At 37.2% G+C, this 22,835-nt stretch overlaps 2 protein-coding genes across 12 annotated transcripts in view; one reads left to right on the top strand and one right to left on the bottom strand.

Moving 5' to 3' along the window:
• evi5b (ecotropic viral integration site 5b) overlaps positions 1 to 22,835 on the bottom strand; it is a 65,971-nt gene that overhangs the window by 14,298 nt on the left and 28,838 nt on the right. For 7 of the 11 annotated variants that reach the window (XM_077198799.1, XM_077198807.1, XM_077198805.1 and 4 more), the window contains 16 exons: positions 18,972 to 19,161; positions 17,412 to 17,636; positions 14,460 to 14,534; positions 14,067 to 14,192; positions 13,781 to 13,924; positions 13,431 to 13,520; positions 13,114 to 13,211; positions 12,965 to 13,025; positions 11,349 to 11,402; positions 10,346 to 10,378; positions 9,773 to 9,920; positions 8,937 to 9,070; positions 7,882 to 8,022; positions 7,561 to 7,719; positions 4,952 to 5,098; positions 4,425 to 4,520 (listed from right to left, as the gene is read on the bottom strand). In XM_077198799.1, the coding sequence (XP_077054914.1) occupies positions 4,425 to 4,520; positions 4,952 to 5,098; positions 7,561 to 7,719; positions 7,882 to 8,022; positions 8,937 to 9,070; positions 9,773 to 9,920; positions 10,346 to 10,378; positions 11,349 to 11,402; positions 12,965 to 13,025; positions 13,114 to 13,211; positions 13,431 to 13,520; positions 13,781 to 13,924; positions 14,067 to 14,192; positions 14,460 to 14,534; positions 17,412 to 17,636; positions 18,972 to 19,161 (1,921 nt within the window). Of the gene's footprint in view, positions 1 to 4,424; positions 4,521 to 4,951; positions 5,099 to 7,560; positions 7,720 to 7,881; positions 8,023 to 8,936; positions 9,071 to 9,770; positions 9,921 to 10,345; positions 10,379 to 11,348; positions 11,403 to 12,964; positions 13,026 to 13,113; positions 13,212 to 13,430; positions 13,521 to 13,780; positions 13,925 to 14,066; positions 14,193 to 14,459; positions 14,535 to 17,411; positions 17,637 to 18,971; positions 19,162 to 22,705; positions 22,772 to 22,835 lie in introns of all 11 variants that reach the window. The other 4 variants (XM_077198798.1, XM_077198800.1, XM_077198804.1 and 1 more) reach the window with 4 other exon arrangements.
• The window catches only part of cunh1orf146 (chromosome unknown C1orf146 homolog), an 84,393-nt gene that overhangs the window by 42,345 nt on the left and 19,213 nt on the right, over positions 1 to 22,835 (top strand). The gene's annotated exons all lie outside the window — the stretch shown is intronic.

Below are 22,835 nucleotides of genomic sequence, written 5' to 3'. Positions count from 1 at the left end.
CCAGTAGTTTGTGATGTCACTTTGTAAAGAAACACTATGCACAGACTAAACACATTATGCACATGACATCACCATTTTCAAAATCTTGCGTTTTTGTAGTTTACATGGAGATGGTATGCTGTTGTCGTGTAAATGAACGTCCAAAACGCATAAGGTTTTCTGTTTTAACTTACATTTTATGGTTATATCCTTATCTGTAAATGTTAGAAAGTCCCACGAGTATTATCATTTAGCATATTCTGACAACAAGCAAATCGTGAAACATCACAGACTACACGGAACGAGCGCCGGTGGATGCATGTGCGTCAAACGGACGGAGCGTAGTAGAATAGGAGCGCAATAATTCTGACTAAAATACACATTTTGCTAAAATATTTTTGTTAGAAATTAAGTGTAGGTTTAAAATTCTACATGTAACACAAGTAATCATATGTGTAACAGTAAAGGCACTATTGTAATTACTATAATTACTATGTTCAGAAGAGTTAATGTGTGTGTTCTTCATGCCTTTATACAAGTTAACATTTTGTGGTTTTGTTTATTTTTAATTTAGTAATTTTAATTTCTGCCTTTAAAATAGTAAGCAGTCAGTTGTTTTTAGGTTTAGAATGTATTTGAACCCTTTTTTAGAATTATATTTTTATAAATTATATTAAAGAAATCATGTATAATCTTTTTATTTTTTTCCCATCAGATTAATCGAAAAATGATCGTTAGCTCCAGCCCTAATTAATTTTAACCTGTAAATATTATAGTATTGTACCAACTGACAGGGTTCCCTGTAAAGTTTTCAGCTTTAGTTGAGAAAGAATTGTTTAAAGAAAAACTGACATGTACTGTACCTGTCGGATATACAGTATATGATATTAAAAGGGAATTAAATTAAGAGCTCGTGCATTGTAAAATAAAATCATAAAATCTGCATTTAAAATATTTATTCTAGCTTTTAGTAGGGCTGACTATTGACAAAGTAAATTTAGGCATAACAACATCATAATGAGATTTGTTAAAGCGTACATTTAACAGTTTTACTACAGGATTAGTGTGTTTGAAGATTAACTTGAAGTGAGTGTTAGATGATGGCAAAGATAATTTAAATGTAAATGGATGTATCCCATGCTAACTGATATCGTTTAATTTGACATGTGTAATATCAGCCGATAACCAATATAGGACCAAACATTGTGCATCCCTAATTTGTGCAGTTTAAGACTTAAAGGTACACTACAATGCAAGTATGAGTCCCAGTTTAATGCAAATTGTATTCACTTATTGAAATGAAACTACGAAATTTTAAGCCAAGTTTAATACAATATAAAATTAAACAACTCTGATCAGAAGCTAAAATGCATTCAGAAAGAGTTGAAAACATTTTCCTAAAAACAGCATATCCAAAGATTTGAGTTTGCACAACAACCTTTTCGTTCTTTATAAATCAACAGGTAAACAGCATAACCGTTTCACGCAAAAAGCAGAACAGACCTGAGCCACAATGACTCGATCAAATGGTGATGCTGATGATCTGATGTATTAGGTTTGAACTGTTGGCCTGATTCTAGGGAAGATTCAACTTCGTTAAATTGAGCAATTCTTATCTGATGGAACTAACTCTATTGTGACATTACTACTTTTTAAAATTGTATGCATGCTAAAAAAATTTTTTTTTAACCTGTAACTTTACAAGGAACTTTGCAGATCAGATATAGAAAAGAACCTTAAATGTTAAAACAAAACAAAAACATGTTTCGGGACGTACAGTATTTTGTTGTTCTATATCAGGTTGGCATGGCAACAAACACTGTCATTTCAGTGTTTCGGGTGCTTGTGATTTGAAAAACTTCTACTAAATGTCACTTTTTCTCTCTTCAGCAACTCATAACTATACTACTGAGATTTCTCTTATTGCCCTTTCTTTGTTCACATTTATGCATGCATCTTACAAACATGTTCCTAGCTAAATCTCTCTTTTACAGTCGAAAAAGGTGAATGCAGAGCAGTAAAGCATAAAGCAAAATGTGAGCTTTGATTATTGCTTAGTGCGTTTCTCTGCCTGATAGGAAGTGGTTTCTCATCTGGTAATGAAGATAGCTAAGCTGCGGTCCCATGGGCCATGCAAGCAGCCGTTTCAACCCTGAGCTCTGCTAGGTGTTAAAACTAAAAAAAAATTAAAAAACCCACTCCACTCTTAGTTAGGCAAGAGCTCATAACAATGCTGAAAAGAAGCAATGCTGATGCTCTGCATTTTCGTTGTGAAGGCTTCATTCAGTCTTACTTGCACATCAATCACAATAACTATTAACAGACTCGGGACTGACACGTTGTGTGGGTGTTCTGAAAGGTGTCTACATCTCCTGTATGCTGGGGAGCTGGGTTAGTGTTGGTGTCTGGTGTCAGACAGACCTGTAGGTTTTCTTTATAGTGGATCTTTCCAGTGAAAATAAAAACCACACTCTAACCAGGTGACTCAGAGTCAGTCCAGAGGAATAAGGCTATGGTGACATCATGGTGCTATATTTTCCAGCAATGGGTCATGTCAAGCTAAGAGTGGGCGAAAGGTGAACACATAAACTATTGGTTTGATGCCATGTCGGCAACACTGAGAAATACCTATGCAAATTCTTAATGCTTTATAATATAATAAAATTGTATAACGTACGTGTTGTGTGTGTGTGTGTGTGTGTGTGTGTGTGTGTGTGTGTGTGTGTGTGTGTGTGTGTGTGTGTGTGTGTGTGTGTGTGTGTGTGTGTGTGTGCGTGTAACTTGTGTGGATGACAAATAGTTTAAATTTGCACTTAACTGCATTAAAACACAAAAAAACATTGAACACTGCAAAATAATAAAGAATCTTCCCTTAGTACTTTATGGACTTACTCTCGCATGTGTAAAGATGCTGCTGACATCTTAGGTTAAGTTTTCATGTATATATAAATTACCATAACAATGATGTTTGCTATCATTTACTGATAAATGGGTGTTCTTTTTTGTGTTCCAATTCTTATTAGCTACAAAACGTTTTAGTAAATCTAAGTTATAACACAGAACAGAATGAACAGTTATACATGTAAAATAAATGCATTAACAGCACTAATAAATTGTGGGGAAACTTATAATGACCTGCATTCAATAACTGTGTTAGCCTGAATTAAAATCATGAATTTCAATCATGAAAATAAGCTTTCATTTGGTGTGTTCTTGACTGATAGATAAACAAACAATGGGTAGTTTCTTTTTCTCATTCTCTCTCATCTTCACTGTCTTGTACCAACAGTCAAAAAGTGAATTAAAGTATGGTGAGCCAGATCTGTTGCCCACAGCCCTGAGGGTAAAAGCCATGTAGGTAGCCAAAACCACAGAACCACAGCTAAGAGCTGCACATGCCTAAACAGAGCATGCTTGTCTAATCTGATATATTGCGAACTTGATGCAATTTCAGCACACATAAATCACTTGCATACATCTAGCAAAACACAAATCTCTCAAGGAAAGGAAACAGCTAAACGTTAGATTACGCAGACTGTCCAACATCATTACACTTCATACACAGGTAAAAAAGTGTTGAAGAGAAAAGCTTACAACCAAAATGAACAAACTCTGTTCAACAAACATGAACAAACTCTCATAAAGGTGAGATTTAGTTTCGAATACAAAAAAGCCCGCTTTATATCCGTCTCAGGAAGTAAAGTCAAACACCCCACACTGATATAAAACAGCACCGATGACATACATAGCCAATCTTTAAAATAATTTGTCTTCCTGTATGGGGAACGCAACATTTTCATTTTCTCTGAAGAGATCAAACGCTTATCTCACTTCTCACTTTAATCCAGTAAATTTTACTAATATAATCTTTCCCTTAAATCAAAACACCTGCGTTTCAATTACGGTTGACATACATGTATGCTCTTATTTACTGTAATGTCAAAGCTGCAGTAATTGCAGTATGTTTCAACAGATTTACTTGAAAAGAGTGTACGCATCTTACTGATGCTGAAAAACTGTGTATAAGAAAGTTTTTTTAACATGTTGCAAAGCTAGATAAGAAGAAGCTTTACAGATACTATTTATAACATTTGAAGGCATCTAACATAGGCCTACATTATGTGCACTTTTTGTGTGGGTTTTGGTTCAATCAAAATTATTTACAAAAATTACATGTCTTACCAAATCTACCAAATATCATCAAAATGATATGCAGATATCGCAGAAAAGTATAATCACATTTTTAAAAATAATATCTAGTGGGTTTTCTAGAAACTAAAAAAAATAAAAAAAATAAACCAATACTATGAAAGGCCATGAGCTATGAGCAGCTCTACAATGGAAAGACTACTGTCATGTATTGGACAGATAGACTGTGCTGTGATGTGCTGGGCTGTGTAAGACTAAATTGGACCGATGGAGTGTGATTCTTTGCTTATTTGTACCTGAATCTCAAGCTCAGAGATCTGCTGCTGAAGCTCAGCCATGGCCGCAATATTGTCAGCTTCTCTCAATCTCACTGCCATTACCTCTTCTTTATTCTGTTGGAGAGAGAAAGAGAAAAAACTGTGAAATGAAACAACTGTGAACATATATTCAGCTTTTATTGAATGGTTTATTTTTGTATGTTTAACTGAAAGCAGAAACACATTCAGCATCTACTCTGCTGATCTCTAAAAACTGAAGCGCTGACAGGAACTACTAAACCCTATTCAAAGCTAAGTCATGAATGAGGAAATGCAACTAAATCATACAAAGATGTGGTAATGAGGCATATTTTGCTTTTTTTGTATCATTAAAAAGTATTTTTATTTTTGGCAGATTACTAATTGCATAAAAGGTGTAATGGTAACTAGAATAAAATAAATCCTTCTGTAAAATCATAATACTATTAGCATAAAGACTACATTTTTGCACTTTGCTGTGGTATTGACTGCGACTACTCAGTTAATGTCATGTAAATGATCATCACCTTGCACTCTATTTCAGCCTGTTTCCGTTTCATCTCCTGCAGCTCTGCATGCAACATCTTGTTCTGGTTGGTCAAACCCTGCAGTCGCTCCTGTAGATTTCGTGCCTCCAGTTCTGCTCGCCGCAGTTGATTACCATGTCTTTGATTCTGTAAGTGAGTAAAATAATTATGAATTCAAAACTCAAAGAATTTGCAGTTTTCCTTAAAAAAAAAAGACAGCAGTGCCAACTCTGATAACAGATACAGCCTATCATTTCAGAGTAAAAATGCGTTAACTTTGTCTCCCTCTACTGGCCTAAAATCTGTGTATGCTCTCTAGTCTCAGCTTTAGACATTCCATACTTAAAGGTGCCATGTGTCAGAATTGAGTTAAAAATATACAAAAAATGAGTTACACGGATCAAAAGAATGAGAAGAAATAAAGGGCGATGATGTCATTAAAAAAATGAAAAGTTATAGTGTTGCAGAGATATCAACCTGAATTAGCATGCTAAATTACTAGCCCCGGCCCGACAGATGTCATAATACCAGTTTGGGAGGCGGTATGCGGGCAACACCAGCCAAACTGCAATACACGAATAAGTCGCACGGCTTGTGGGCGTATTTGAACCTGATGTCAATCGTGTGGAAAGTACACCCCACTACTACAGTTCAGTTCAGGGAAGAGAGCGGAAGAATGGCTGAAGCCCTTGGCAAGAGACCCTTACCACAACCACCCGCTGCAGGGAAAAAAACGCGCTCGGAATCACAAATAAAATCGGATAAAAAAAGGAGCAGAACCAGAGTTAACATTGGCGATGCTTTCCATCGTTGGAGACAACTAATGGAAATGAAAGAAATGAGGTTTGACTCCGAACTTGCAAAATTTCTTTTGGATTGGTAAGTAAGATGCTGTTAGTATTTCGCTAGAAGTTTGTTTTATATGTTTGTTTAGTTTTTACGGGAAGTTATAACATAGAAATGTATCGAAGGCTGTTCGATATAAGTTCTAAAGTTAGCGATGGCTACATTGAAAGGTGTAATGAGAACTACGTGAGCTATATTATGTTTGCTAAGTTGCTTTCCTGAGGTAAATCTGACATATTTGTTCTCCAGCTATGTTATTGACCTCTGCACGCTGATTAAAAAAATGATTGGTCGGTATTATGTATGAAGAATACATTTTGGTAAGTTGTAGCATACTGTATCTTTCAACAGTGTTCATGTGTTTTTAATATTAGCTAGTAGAGATAATCGGTTCACGTGCACTAGGGATCTGTCGTGTAACGTTAACATTTACAAGCGCCAAAACGGTATTTTTTGTTTGAATTGCGTAATAACATTGACAGAATCGATGACGGTGAATTCGTGAGATTTGGCAGCTCTGAATGGCGCTAGCTTGGTCAACGGCAGCGAATGCTGTATGTCAAATTAATGTAATTCAAACTAACAATAAAAATGTAATATGAACAAAATGAATATGAACATTCACTGGTGAAGGGGAGTAGCTTTAAGATGTCATTTAAAAATCACTTGACATCAACCAAAGTTCCTCTGGACTCAAAACGTCCTCTATTAGGAGTTGGCTTGGCTTCTGCTATGGCTCTAGGGTCGTTGTGAAGGTAGGGGCGGAGCATAGAGACTATGCCGTTTCTCGTTTGTTACTCTAGAGTAGATTAATTCACTTTCTGGAGGTAGACTGCCCCCATCTGGTATGGAATGTGGAGTATGGATTGATTTTTTTGCGGATATTACACAAGGCACCTTTAAGACATCACCCACTAGCTGAACTAATGCATTTGGCGCACAAAACTGGAAACACTTTCGAAGGCAAAAGTCTGAATCTGATTGGCCAACTTCTACAGGTTTTCTGGGAGCCAAGTGTGCCGTGATCTTCAACTGTCCACCAGGAAACAAAGTTGTGTTTAAAGTTCTGATACTGTAGCAATGAACACTTCAGAAAGCGACTAAAAGCTAGATTTAAAAAAAAAAAAAAAAGCTAAAAGAAACTTCTAGACAGAGCATTTTGTTTGTGATACTTAGTTGATTTTAAATTAAATTTTCTGTAATAGCACAAAGGTCTGTAATTGTCACCACATGTGCCCACTCCTAAACATAATGTTGAACAAAACAAAACTGTGATTGTTCACTTTACATGTCAGTCAGATGGCCTCTTCCTGAGACAACTGCAGTGGCTGTAGAGCCCAGACCACATGTCGTTAGGCAAAGTTCTGGCTGCGCGAGACTATGGCCCGGTTTCACAGACAGGGCTTAGATTAAGCCTTATCTGTGAAACCGGAGGTATATGTTCTGACTTATTTCCTCCCTAAATTCAGTGGCCAGCAGCAAAGGGCTCAAAACAATAATTTCAGTAGTTTTATTAGAATAAAGTGTTATTTTGTTGCACTGCAGTCAATTATTTTGGCAATATCTGATTACCCATCCTAAACATGTAGATGTAGCCAGGAAAAAAGTCTGGCTAAGCAACTCTGTTTCTTAAGTCCAGAACAAATTATGATTCTTTGAAAAATATGAGTAAAGATGTGAAAATAGGATTAGAAATTGGCCTTCTCATGAATGCCCGACACACAGCAAAGGTGTGAGTGTGTGAGGGACATGCGTGTCAAGACCTGAGTGTCCAGTTCCAGCATCCTCTGTCTGGTCTCTTTGAGCTCAGCCTGTGCCTCTGCCTCTCTGAGCCTCACGCTCATCAGCTCATCCTGAAGCTCGCTCATTGCATTTTTCCGCGGACTGTCTTTCCAGCGGCCCGCCGTTCGCGCCAGATGCCTCTGCACACAACGGCAAAAATATCTTACTAAAACATTTGTGTGTTAATTAGATGCATGAAAAGGAGAGCATATGGTATAACAGCAACACAGTAAGCTTGTGGGAATTACACACATTGTAATACTGAGAATGAAACCGCTATCTATGAGAGTGTGTGTATTCACCTGCCAGTGCTCCTCCAGGTCTCTAACCTGCTGTCTAAGCTCTTTAAGCCCTGTAAGAGCCTCTGCCTCCCTCAGCTTTACACCAATTAACTCCTCCTGAAGACGTACCACATTATTCTCATCTGGCAAGGATGTATTTCTCTATAACAGAAACAAATATACACAAAGGTCAGCTTATACACTAGAAAGCCATTTTCTGCAGTCAGGTTGCTGGAGTCGTGCCAAACCTGGACTTAATTCAATGTGTAGAAAAACAAGCAGAAAAGGCAGCTCTGCCACTCAAGCATGTTGGCCTCAAACAAATAACGGATGAAATCATATTTTAGGTGTTGGGACACAGAAATGTTTTCAGAAAAACAGCAGCCTGGCTAATGCAAAACAAATTTAGATTGCACCAAACTCGGTCACTTTCAATAAAATCATTGAAGCAGTCTATGCAAGAAACATCTGAAGCAACATTTAAGTTTAGAAGATTTTTTAAATAAAAAAGTGTTACAATTTAAAACAACTTTTCCATTTTAATATTATTTAAAATTGATTCAAATAGCAATAATATATATATTGGAGTTTTAATATTGTTTTTGTTGCTCAAGAAACATGTTATTATTATAAATACTTATATTTTAGGATTCTTTGATGAGTAGAAAGTTCAGTGGTATTTATGTGCAACAGAATTTCTGTAAAAAAAAGTAACTATTTAATATTATTTATTATCAATTTGAATCATCCTTACTGAACAAAAATATTAAATCCTTTAAAAAAAAAAAAGGCCTCCTCTAACAGCATGTGTGTTGAATTGCAAAGCAACTCCAACCACACCGTCCATCTAATATATATATATATATATATATACAGGTATATACAAAATTTTTATTAGAGATGCACCGATACCATATTTCTCTGCTGATACCGATAGTTTGAATTTCTTAAGGAAAAAAAAATCTCGGCCAACTAATGCAGTAAACATGAACGAGTACCAGCACCACTATGGTGGAAAAACAAAACTGCCTACAGGTAAATATGTGTGCTTGAGAAGGGCAATAATGTTCTACCACCTTCTCCATGTCGAGGATCTTGTCCTGCATCTCTTTCAGAGCGCACTGAGACTCAGCCTCCTTAAGTCGGGCCTGAACCAGTTCTCTCTCCAACTGCAGGATGAACTCCTCAGAGTAGCGTGGGTTCCCCTTCGAAATAAAAAAAGTTTGATTAAAAATTCTATCAATCAAATCCCAACCTGTCAGTAATTCATGTCAGTGTAATTGAATACTCATGGACATAACATCTGACCAGCTCTTGTGGTTTGATTTTACCAACTACATGAAATCTTCAAAAAAAAACAAAAAAAAAAGATTCTCTCCACTCATGCTCATGGCTTTACCATCTGCAACATTAAACCATAATGAGATTGCAACACAACATTATGTAAAACAGCACTTTCCCCACAGCACATGACACATTATCCACTTTTTCTCTGTGTTGAGCATGTGCATATTAATAATTGATGAGCCACATCCCATCCTCCTGTTGAGAATGTAGATTTTATCAAACAGGCAACGGCTTCAAGACTCTCACAAGTTACACTCATACTTGACAAAACTCCTACATGTACATAAACCCCATTTGGCAATGTTGTGCATGCAAATGACCCCAGCTCTGCTGTTCTGATCTGCAGTCATGCATGTAAAGAGCATCATTACAAGAGCTGCCGTTTGCAGCTCTGTGGTCGCTGAGATTTTGCTGCTAGGCAACCGCGAAAGAATCAAGTACAGCTGCCACTGCAAACTGTTACATGAGGGAGCAAAACATTTCTCAGTCTAGTCATACGGTTTCTGTGTTCGAAGAGCAGGCCTCTCATCCAGGAGGAGGCGCTGTCTCTGAACTGTCCTTACCGCAAACGGCTGCTGTTGCTGGAGCTGTCGGATGGCGTTTTGCGCTTGCTCCAGCTGTGCACTGGTCTCCTCATTGTGTAGTTTGACTGTGGCCAGCTCCCGCTTGACCAGGTAGTTCTCCTCCGCCTCTTGGGCTCGTGTCACCTGACCCTGACGTGACCAATTATGGATGAGGGGTGAGCGGAGAATCGGAATGGGTGGAAACGGATGTATTGATGGAGAAAAATAATGCTGGATCTCAAGCTCTGTCATGCTGTTAGCAGTTTTAGGCTTTCAATTTAGCACTTAAAATTGCTTTGCCTATCAAAGGGGGGATTATTGTAGTTGTAACCAATATTGTAGTTGTAACAATTATTGTAATCAATAATCAGGATTGCAACCCAAAGATAATAAGCACAGTGATACCTCTTCCCTGAAGTCAGAAATTGCAGAGTTTGCCTTATTTTACTGTTGATTGGGAGTAGGTGTGAGATATAAGCAATTCAAGGAAATGAAGCAAAGCTAAAGACAGAACTGCAGGGTTCTTAAAGGGGAAAAACAGAGCTAAAGGATGGAGAGGAGAGTGAAAATTGTACCTGAATCAATCTATCTGCCAAAGAAGCACTTTCCTAAAAACGGAGAAAATCCATAAAGGAAACAGCAAAGAGAGGAGAGAGACCAAAGGATATTACAACACAGAACAAAACAATAAGACTGATTTGACAGAAAACTGTGTTCTTTTTTATACCCCTACATACAAACATTGTAAAGACACTGTTCTAGATGAACATTTGCTATATCAGAATAAATATGCAGCTTTGAAACCATCATAGTGAGGTGCGGAAGAAAAAGGAACAGTTTGTGCATGGTGTTCATGCTGTGGCTAAGGAATAAAGCAAGATTGTGCACCACAACAGGGTGAAAAGCATAAAAGGAGGTCGTGCAGAGGACAGGCAGGAAGGTGAGAATAAATGAAACGGAATTAGTGTTATTTTAAAGGCTCTAGGTCTACTATATGACGAATGCAGCCCTGGGTTACGAATGGTGAACTTCTGAAGGCGTTAGTACTTTATTTTAGTACAATGGTTCCATGCTGAGAGGTGGTGAAAACCAAGTGGACGTGTTTTTTTGCTTTTTTTAATATATATATAACCTGCACTGTAGGGGTTTCTTTTCATGCATGACACAAACATTCCTTTACAAGCAGAGAATATTCTTACATGTACCAGTGCAGGTTTGGGTTTTCACCCATGCTCAAGAAAGCCTATGAGACAACCACTTTGGCCAGAAATAAATACATGTAGTGCACAAACATTTCATACCCATGTGTGCACGCAAAATATTTTTCTTTCTGTTAGCACTGTACTTACCAGCCTCAAAAAACACAACAGGTTATCCAATGACATGCACACAAGCAGTTAGTTATGATGCAACCAATAGGGTGTGTGCACGAGCATTTGTTATTCTTCACACCAAAGACTTGTGACAACTGACAGCAAGGAGATTACCCATTTCAGGATAAGCAAATCTTGGATGGCAATGGTGTATGGATGTGTTTGATTGATTAATGGTTTGCTTAGCCTCTTATTTATCACTCACTTTCTCCAGAGTGTCTATTCGCTGCTTCAGGAGTCTGTTCTCTGTGCGTAGTCTCTGTAATAGAGTCAACATTAACAGTATTAGACTCCAATACATCAATAACATATTGTAATGTACTAGCCAAGCGGTTCTCAAAGTGTGGGCGCACCCCACTGGTGGGGAATAGAGACGTGACAGGTGGGGCGCGCCAAACGGGAGGAAACTTTCCTTTTTATGCCTTTATATATTTATTCGCTGATGGCGAGTCCGCATCGTCAACTTCATCTTTGCAGCGACACAGAAAACACCAGTTTATTAATAAACAATTAAATGTCTCCTTCCTATTTTTTACACATTCATAATTATTACTTTTGCCGGTTCTTTGTGGCAAGCTTTATGCGTGCGCTTGAGTGCAGCAATATAACGCTCATTATTCTATATCGCCCATTTAAGTAATCAAATCAATATAAAGGGGCGATTTGTCCACTAATGGCTTAAATGAACAACTACTAGTCGACTAGAAAAAAACTTTAGTCGGAGACAGCCCTTATTCCACATATTTGCGTACCAGCAGGCCATTCTGTGTTGAGCGAGCGACCCTGAGCGGAATGAGCGAGCGGAGGAATATTCAGAAATGGGTTCTCCGCTCACATGCTCTGATCGGAACAAAGGAATATTAAAATAATGAATCATTAGTTTATATCTTATACACTGCCCATCGTTTTAATCCCATATCAAACACAGTATGTTATGTCTATTTTAATATGTGTAATAGGCTATATAATTTTTTTTTTATTTCACGTTTTTAAATACAATATTATGTTAGTCCACAGCCCCCAACCAGGGGGTGCTGATGCTGTGACGAGTGGCACTTTTATTTATTTTCTATTTTTGAACTTGATACAAATTTTGACACAACTGCACTTTTATTTTCTCTATTTTTGAATTTCATGCAAGTTATGACACAGCTGCACTTTTATTTTCTTTATTTTGGAAACTTGCTGTTATTTGATGTAGATAGTTAGTTTGTATTTAGATACAACTTGTTACTATACTGATACTACTTGTTACTTCAATAAATTGGAACATTTTAAGCTTGTTGCGTTGTTCATTAGCATTGTGTTGGGGCGATGGGGGCAGGTGGGGCTTGAAAATTTCCCCTTGTCCAAAGTGGGTAATGACCGAAAAAGTTTGAGAACCACTGTACTAGACAATGTTATGAGCTATCTGGCAATATCATTGTTTAGTGTGGGTTTCAATTAGACATTTAACAGCATTTAATTTATTTCCTACTATAAAATTGGTAAAGAAAATAAGAGGTAATTATAGATAATGGACTGTTTTCACATTTCCGGGGTTCTCAGAAATGGCTACAATGGCTTTCTACTATATAGAAAAATTGATTACAGTCGGATTGCCAATAGTACTATTGCTCCCTCGGCTGCTGTTTTTTTTTTAAATAATTTGATGCCAAGATAATTTAAAACAATGTATAATGTTATAAAAATTTTAATATTAAAAGCTTTGCTAGACTTACAATGTCATTAACTGTAAAAAAAAACAAAAAACATCATCAAATGTTTGGAAAGGCATCATTTTAGCAAAATGCAAGCTCGGCAGTGGGCTGACTGTCTCACCTTGATCTCCACCTGTTCTTCCATCTCCTTGGTTTTGATTGTAGTGTACTCCTTTTCTAATCTGTGAAGGCATAAGGAAACAGATAAGAATTTTTGTGTGTCCAAAATCATACTAAAAAAGAAATTCACTTAACATAATATAAACTCACTTTTTCATTTTCTTGGCATTGTACTTGACTTGATAAGCAGCCTGGATAACTTTGTCTGGTCCACTATCCAGCTGGTGAGGGATAACCTTCTGAAAGTGCTGCAATAGACAGTGAAAATAACACAACTACGTATTAATATTGAATTATGCATATTTGTAAAAAAAAATAATTTGTGTACTGATTAGCGGAAACTGATAACAGTCTAGACTCTAATCATGGTGTGGTAGCTTCTACAGAAAGTATTGGCTAACATAACCACTATAATTAAGACAAATACAAGTTTATCCTTGAAGGGAAAATTATGATAAATACCCCACCTGCAACATTCCCTCCATGTCCAACTGCATGAGCTCAGCCTGATTCATCTGCAGGATGGCCATCCCCACACGAAACACTACCTCTAAACCCTGTAAGGACACCTACTGGTGAAAACTCAAGATCCAAAAATATTTGCAGTAGCATTGTGAAGTCAACAGAGGGAGATAGCAGACCACTAAAATACACCCGTGTTCTGTGTTCTCAATTAGCTTAGGGGTGTGTGTGGTGAGTGAGTGAGTGAGTGAGTGAGTGCTGAGAGATTGAGAGAGAGAGAGAGAGAGAGAGAGAGAGAGAGAGAGAGAGAGAGAGAGAGAGAGAGAGAGAGAGAGAGAGAACGATAAAGTCTTACCTCACACATGAATATATCAAAGATCCTGGTAGCTACAGGAAGAGGGAACGAGGTAAGGAAAATGGTGAGAAACCAAGATGAAGCATACATGGAGGTATGGAAACTCTGGGCCTGGAAGTGCACATAGAGCTCTGGGAGCTGCTCCTGCAGGGATAAACCAAAATAGACTGTAAAATCACAGAGAGACAGCAAGAATGCAATTCATAAAACGCATTAATGTAATTTATTGGGGAGTTAGAGCGTTAAGCTAAATTTAAAAGTCCGATTTTAGCAGACAGTCACTGACCTGAATCATATATTCAAACTGGTACATGCAGAGGCCCAGTTCAGCCATACTGGGTTTAAAGAGCTCTCTCAGCCTGTAATCTTGCATCAGCTTCACAAACACACAAAAAGCCTCTTCTTCTGGCATCTGTGAGAAGACAATTATACATCATATAATTACAGACTAGAAACACACTACCAACAGATATAAATTTATTTGAAATAAAAATAAAAATAAATATATATAAATATATATATATATATATATATATATATATATATATATATATATATCAGAATTATTCATATCACATTAAAATGCTTTACATTGCTCATTCAGCATTATCTTAAATATTATACTGTAGTGTTTCATAATACAGCTTTATGTGCAGAATATTTTTGACTGTTTTAATACCTGCATTAGAAGAAGGCCGACAATGAAAGCGCTTCCCTGACAGTAACCCACCTCTCTATCGACCAGCGAATAAGCCTGTAAACACAAAAGTGAGATTTGGTGAGAGCTGGACAATCGTTTATAAAATCATAGGGGGGTTAAGTGCAGAATCAGCTCTGCTCTTCTCCCAGACAAGCCTGTGAGTAACCCATCCACTCTTTAAAAACAACCTCAAGTGATCTTTAGGTGTTTTGTTTGGGTGAGCTGGCTTTAAGACATTAAACTTAAACTGATGTCAGGCGGTGTAGTGTCTAAAGATCTGGAGGTTCATATTCCAAATGACCTAGACCTATAAACAGGGGTACACATTAGGGTGGCCCTTATTTTTGGACTTGTGAAATATTCTGCTCTCACCCTCCCAATCTAGTCTCCTTCATGAGAAATGGAAATGGATCGTGTGCTCAACGAAATTGAAATTCCGTCTTTATGTCGCATAGAAGCAGTTGAGAAACAGAGGTTGTCAGGTTTTGATTTTTTATCTGCTGGTATTTTTATATGTTGGCTTCTATCCCTGTGTGCACCAAACCCATTAAGAGTTTGCTGCCAAAAAAGCTATTTTTTTTGTTTCATCTGACCATAGAACCCGTCCCGTTTGAAGTTCCAGTTGTGTCAGTTACTTTTCAAACGTTCTATGGACAGATGAAAAAAAAGAGCTTTTTTGACAGCAAACACTTAATATGGGTTTGGTTCATACATAGATAAAAAAGTAACCCATGTGTAAAATTAAATACTCTGCTGTATCTTTAATGCCTAATTTTTTGCCAGAGGTCCTGGACATCTTGTTCAGATACATGGCATCATGGGTTCGATCCAATACCAACAGATAAAAATTCAAACCTGACAGCCTGTGGCTGAAATCCTTTAATGGGCCATGTTTAGATCTTCCAACAGGACAGTGATTAAAAAAACAAAAAACATCAAAATCAAAACAAAAATGGGTCACTGAGCACAAAACCAAGCATCTGCAATGACCGTCCCAGTCCCTAGACCTGAACCCTGTAGAAAATGAGAGCGCTAACATGGATCTGGGAATTCTGAAGGATCTGGAGAGATTCCGTATGGAAGAATGGTTTCTAAGGGTGCTCCGATTGCTCAGTCGCCGATCATAATCGGCCGATAATTGCTTTGGGATGTTTGATCGGCGGTCTCTATAAAGGTCGATCCAGAAAAGCCGATCAGATGACGCAAAAATCACGTGACCATTTTTTACGCCCTGGTAAAATGGCTTCACCAGTCTAGCAATTCTACAAGGTGTTGAAAAGACAATTCATTATCAATCTGCAATGTGTGTACCATGCCGCTGCCCGCTTGTCAATCTGTGCAGCCTCTCTGTTCAACCCGTAAATAAATCCATCGATCCGAAAATTTTGTTTGAGTTCTTAAATGGTAAAATAATTTTGCCAAGCGTGTCAGAGGTTACGGGTTCTTATCCGCACTCGTATAGTTTTTTTTTCTCTCATCAAAACTATATGTTCATCAGTGGTTACAGTCTATATCAAGCAGGGGCACGTTTGTGTGCATTTTATTTTGTGATTTTACCGGAATGAATAGAGTCCGCAACGGCGATAGATTGAAGCGCGTGTCCGAGTGAAGACTGCGCGAGCCACAAGAGAACACTGTATCCATGACACTGATCGCAGCGGCAACGAGCGCTCAGTTTGATTTCAAAAACAACACATTTTAGCGCTAGATCTCTTATTTAATAACTATATGAAATGAATGCTCTTCTAGTTAACTGGAGATGTTTTATTTATTTGTATTAGGTACATCTGTGTCAAGGGTTCTTGCAAAAAAAAAAAAAATTAAAAAAATAACCAAAAAATTGATGCTTAAGAATTAGGCCTAAGCTTTGGGAGAGAAATTAATCTAATAATCTCTATCCCCACTCTCTCTTTCTCTACCTCACTCTCCCTCTCTAAATGCCCACAAAATCTGACTGAGCATCCCAGAAAAAAGCTAAGTTATAGATACAGATATGGAAGTTGTAAGTTATTTGCATTTTTGTGTATTATAAAAACTGATGGCTGACTGACTCAAAACAATATTTTGGCTATAGCCTTTTTTGTTGCAGTTTTTAGTTTAAAGTAGTCTTAAGCTAAATTTAAAGACTCAGATGTTCTGTCTGTTATCTTTTTTTATTTTATATTCTACAGGAAAGTTGTATTTGTCAAGCCCTAAGCTGTTCCCAATAACAAAGCACAGGCTGCTAAGTTAATATGCTGGACATGTTGCTTGCAAATAAATACACAGGTGTCAACTCATGATACGTTGTCTTCTCTTAATTGTACTACTTGATGTACATTGTTGTTAAATATAGTTTAATAAATAATGCTACAAGATAAATAGAAGGCTTCAAATAGACCCTGTAATCGGTATCGGGTGATACAGCTTCCAGTAATCGGGGATCGGTGATCAGCCCCAAAAATCCTGATCGGAGCACCCCTAAATGGTCTCTGATCTCTTGTCAGGTGTTCTCCAAACTCATCAGGCATTATAGGAGAAGACTCAGAGCTGTTATCTTGGAAAAAGGAGGTTGCAAAAAGTATTTAATAAAAGGGGGCAAATAATTGTTCCCAACATGTTTTGGAGAAAAACATTTATTTCATAATGTTTTCATAACGCGTTGAGCTCTCTCGGCCATCGTATTATATGCATAACCTTGCAAATAAGGTGTTTTAGGGAAACTACAGAGATGCAGTGTGTATCTTGATGCAGTAAATCTTAATAAATGTACTGATAAGCAGTCCCGGAGTAAATATCTTGTCTTTATTTTTTCTGAAATTATCAAATTTTTATGTCAATGTGCTGATGAATTGGTCGACATCCTGGCTATCACCCTGTCCATTCAAACTCTCTCTTTCAATCTCTTATGGAAATCATTGCTCTATTTGCCCATGCAAGGAAAAAACCAACCTTCATAACATTAAAAAGCACCTCCTGCCCCAAACTGTCCTTCTCCTTAAAGAACTCGTGCTCGGGGTAGGTACGGGCAATGTCCCTGCGGATGAGTTTTTCACAGGGCGAGGTCATCTTCAGCAGCTCAGAGTACTGCTCCTTTATGGGTAGATTCTGGGCATTGCACAAGAGCTGCCACACTATTGCTCGGAAGTGATGCGGAATGCCTTTCCTGACCAGTTCCTATGAAAAAAACAACAAGAAAAAAACATTTTAAAATATTAACACTGAAAGTCAGGACATAACAGCCTTACTTAAGAGCAAGTTCTCATGTTCCCAGACTTGTCACATCTACGGGGTTTAAGAAGATATTAGTTTATTCGAAGTATTACACCTTAAAATGACTGAAGGTTCCAAGATTGTCAGTATTCAGATGTTCTCCCAAGGGTTTAGTTTGTAACTCAGACAGGATAAGACCATTTTATGCTGCTAAATATAATCTTGTCAAAGACTTCTACAGCACAGCTCGATATTTTTGTAAGCGAAGTATGTTTGACCTGATTAAGCTGTTTCCTGTGCTCATCTGCGCAGCTCAGACGGCTGATATCTACAGCTGTTCATTCTTGTGAGGGTCTGAGATGCGACTCCACCTACATACAATGTTAGCACTGAGATTCTTCAAAAGCACTCTATGGGTGTGCTGGAGATTGTGTCTTTGTTAAAACACCAGACTTTACAAAGGGCTTCTGTTGTTGCTTTGCTAGAAGAGCCTATATCCTGCCTTTTGGCTAGTAAGAAGTCATACAGTAAACACAAACTGAATTTCTCAGTCTCACTGAGCTCAGTAAGTTCTGTGGGAAAGTGGCAATATTGTGCAGGCAACTGCAACATTTGCATATGTGATTTATATCATTTTCTTTCTTCCCATCTTTTTTGCGAAAATGTTATTGTAGGAGTGAGATGTGAAAAACACTGTAGAAATAATAATTCAGGAAAAAGTGGAAAATATATCAGAAGGCCTAAGTTTCCGTGTAGTTTTAGAGGAATGTTTCGGAGAGGGCTACTTGATAAAAGATTTCACATTCCATCACACCCCATGGGGGTTTTTATAAACGCATTTGTATAATAAATGTTGAATCTTTTTATTCAAATATATCATTACAAGTGCTCTAGAAAAGCTACTTTGTGGCCGAGGCTGTCATCAGTAAATACAATCCTTTCTTTCTGTGAGCCAACCTTCCTGTTAATTCTGTTCGCTGCCTAATTCAGACCATTTACAGTTTTTCTTTATTCATGAACACAGCAGCATTACCAATAAATCACTCACATATTTAATTTGGGCCATATGTTTTATGACCCTCTTTGTAATGCGTTTCACTATTTTGCAACAGCAATAAATCTGTTTAGCTGTGTAATTGTGCACTATATTTGATGTTGCTGCAGCTGTTCTCTAAATCTCATGTACGGTTGTGATTAAATAAAAGAATAATAGCTGGAATTCCATATGTTCAGTTCATATCATAAATGGCATAAATCTGATTTGCGCACTATAGCTTGATGTATAATATATCTGCTTACCTTTAGTTGTTTTTCCTTCTTCTTCCACACATCTTCCCACTCGTTGACTATGCGTCCCCACAAGATCCATGAATCCTCCTCCAAGTGCGACAAATTGGAGGAGGCTGAGGAACTAGACACCAGTGAGGTGCCACTGTTCCTTCGAGAGCCATTCACAGATTTTAAAGACTTACTGTCCGTCTCCAACAACCTGGAAAGACAACCATAGGAGATAACAGTTAATACAAAAGTAAACTAACATTTTTGCTTGTTCTTTTAAAAGAAGCACAAAAAACCCAGAGAAACTGATATATGAACTCAATGTTAACCTACATCAGGTTAAAGCATACCTGGGCAGTATGATTTTACCATGGTGAAGGTTTGCTTAAGCATTATACAAACCAAATGTTCAAAAAACAGTAATAAGAAAATCACAATTATTCTGTTTTTAACTCAAGTGTAATACAATATGAGGCAGTGGTTATTGCACTGGTGTCAGAAATATTACTCATTTGTTATTAATATCTTTTGGATAAAGTTCCAAACAATAAGAGAAACTAAGAAATATTTAATTTATTTGCATATATAATAAATTATCTATATTGTGATAAATACCATTACCAAGACAAAGTCTTACTGTGACATTAGACTTTAATTAATACCACCTAGGGTTGCAAAGGGGCGGAACATTTTTGGTACATTTCTGGAAACTTTCGAAAAACTTTCCATTTCCATTGGAAGTTAAGCTGGGAAAACATTTCAATTTGGAAACTTAACAAGAATTTACTGGAATTATGGAAATGTTGGGTAATTCAGACAAACTGTATCATATACACAAACAAAATATAAACATTGTGTTTGGTCTTAAGCAGACATGCATGTTAACTAATACAAATGTAAAGAAAAATTAATTTTTGACTGATTTCTTTGTGAGTAGAACTTTAATTGATTCTTTCATTGAACAACAACAACAAAAAACATGAATGTTGAATAAAATAAACATTCCCAATTACATGTAGAAATTAAACTGAATTTGAATTAAGTATGGTTGTTTTAACCAAGATTATGCAGCTAGATGTTTTTTTTTTCAACTACATGTAAGTTCCCTGTTATAGGTTAACCTGCAATTTTGCACATTTTCAGTTTATTCCCATTAATTGCAAAGGAAGTTTCCAACTTTGACAATTCCAGAATTTTGCAACCCTAATACCAACCAACATTAACTAAATGTTGACACAGTGAAAAGTTGTATTGCCTTAAAGGAAGTCCTGGTGTACAAATGGAACAGCGATAAGAGAAGCGATCACATTAGGTAACACAATAACAGTCACAACACTTGATTTATGTCAAATTTCCTTCCAGTATCAGGGAAGTGTTCTAAGTTGATAATCAGTGAACTGAATGGCAAACTGGTTTTTGGGGCAGGAATGAGGGCAAGATGCCAGCAAAAAGAAAATACATTTCCATCCATTCTACATTTGTGAAACATTTTGAAACATTTGTGATGTCACTGCTGGCAAACTTAGGGTACCGAGATGTTCATGTTGACATTAATGATGTATTCTGGGCAACAGTAGCAGCCGCTGTGGCTAAAGTAGTCTTTTTGCCTGATGGGAGAAAAAAAACACTGGATGGCTTGTTTTTTCGAGACATTAATATTGTTATAAAAAAACCCTACAATTCAGAGCAGATAGAAATGCTTGATGGGTGTTAACAGTAGCTTTACAGTCACACTTTTTAAGACTTAAAAGTCAAGTATTCAGAATTAACTCTTTGGCTGCTTGCCAAATGAGTGTGCTAGCTTGGGGAAAAAAGCCAAGGCTAATCACATTAGCATTTTCACACAAAAAATAACAGGAAAATAATAAAACAGCCTATCCGAAAAACAAAAAAAAGTCAGATAAGGCATGAAAAAAAGAGACTACATCTTTCTGACACTTCCAGCAAAACATGAAACTCCAAAACAAAGTAGTAAAACGCATGTTAAATAGTTTTGAGTAAAAAAAAAAACTTTCCCTCTCCGACTGAGTGTCAGCAGGGAGGACTATCATTGTGAACCTGACCCTGGATCAGCTGGAAGACAAGCAAACAATGCTTGTGAGAAACCTCAACATTTAAGAGCTGACAGTACAGACACAAGGCCATGGAAACCTGATCTCGGAAAAAGAGAGGGGCCCCGGGCTTCTAAAGGCAGGACTAGGTGACGTCATGGCCAAGGTTCTGAGGCTGGATCCAGTTACAGCCGCTTTTGGGTCATACAAGGGGGGCCACGGTTGTTAGGGGTGAAAGGCAGTAAGAGAGAGTTCATGGGGTTCACAGCTGAGGGGGTTGCGATGCTGAATGAGTTACTGGTGGTAGGTGGGCAGAAAGGGAAACAGAGAGACTGTTTTTCTCCAAATACTGGCCCTTAATCCTCCAAAATATAACTTTTCAAACCTATTTTTGATAGAAGCACACTGTAAACTGCATTCAAAGTAACTTAAGGTTACTTTAAATTCTAGTCGCAAGTTGCAGTGGGATACATGGGAATGTAATACAATTGACTGTGGTTGTCTTAGTCACCTCTAAACTTGGATCAACTGATTATTCTAACTAGTATGAATAATAATTCTATCACTGCATTGGGCAAACAACATGCCTTCTGTTAAGTCAAGACCAAAAGATAAATAAAAGGAAACTTTGAAGAACATTTGTTATTATTAAAGGAACAGTTCACTAAAGAAATTTTAAACAATTTTGTTATCATTTACTCACCCTTATGTCGTTCCAAACTTGTATGGCTTTCTTTGTTTAACAAAAAAATAATACTTTGAAGATTTATGGTAACCAAACAGTTTTGGCAATTTCTCAAAATACCTTCTATTATGTTCCACAGTATAAAGAAAGTCATATTTGGAAAAACTTGAGGATGAGTAAATTCATTTTCATTTAAATTAATTTTTTTTGGGTGAACTATCCCTTCAGGTGTATAATGAGCTCTCTAGACAATCTCCATAATATTTGGGGCAAGATGAAGCTTGCATTTGTGTGGGCACAATCTAGAAGTAGCTAAATCTTTGCAGTGAAGAGGGGACAGGAAATAATACTGGAGAGAAAGAGAAATTAGAATGAGATCAGGTCACTTGCTGGGCTTGAACCTGCATCACCTGCTTGTCTCCAATGTTTTAAGAGTATGTGCGTGCGCTGCTACTACTGCACTGCAGCCTTGATGCAAACCTCTATCAAGATGGTATTTACTCAAAGGTCAGAAAGTTTACATTGGGGAAACCCAGCAAATGGTTGCACATTTATATCCACAGACAAGCCATCATAAAGATGTTTAGAAGCCAGCCTATATTAAATGCAAATAAAGCAAAGCAAATTATTAGTTTAAAAAAATCTTACGTTAAATGTTAAATAATGTACATGTACTGTAGGGCTTTACCTATTTGATGAATTCAGTGAGCATTTAAGATAATTTGTATTGCAGTTGTTGCTTCTGTGTTAATGATTCACTGCTGGTTAAAGTGCAAAGCAAATTCTTGTAGATGAAACAAACACGACACACACACAAAAAAACATTTTACTTTGTAAAAGCAGATAGAAAGCCAAGTAATTTTTCAATTAATTAAAGCAACAACAAACAAAAAACAAGACTGACAGCGGAAAAGGCCGCGCTAATAAAATCCGTAACTGGCTGTGAATTTCAGCTCCGCTGCATCTGCAGTGTTGTGCAATAGAGAATTGATCAAAGGTATTACTGTGAAGCTGCTCACCATGGGAAGTTCATTCTGCAATCCACATGTCTTTCCTCGGATTCCTCCAAGTAATCCCAAATGTGCCTGTGAGAAGTGAAACAACCTGATTTTCTCTCACACACTCTTGTTGTCTCGGTCTCACCCTACT

This window comes from Siphateles boraxobius, unplaced genomic scaffold, assembly GCF_051911475.1.
Source record: "Siphateles boraxobius isolate OS27281-9 unplaced genomic scaffold, OSU_SipBor_1 41, whole genome shotgun sequence".
Taxonomy (NCBI): domain Eukaryota; kingdom Metazoa; phylum Chordata; class Actinopteri; order Cypriniformes; family Leuciscidae; genus Siphateles; species Siphateles boraxobius.
Note: the sequence above shows the minus strand (reverse complement) of the source record. Positions and strands in the feature narration are given on the sequence as shown.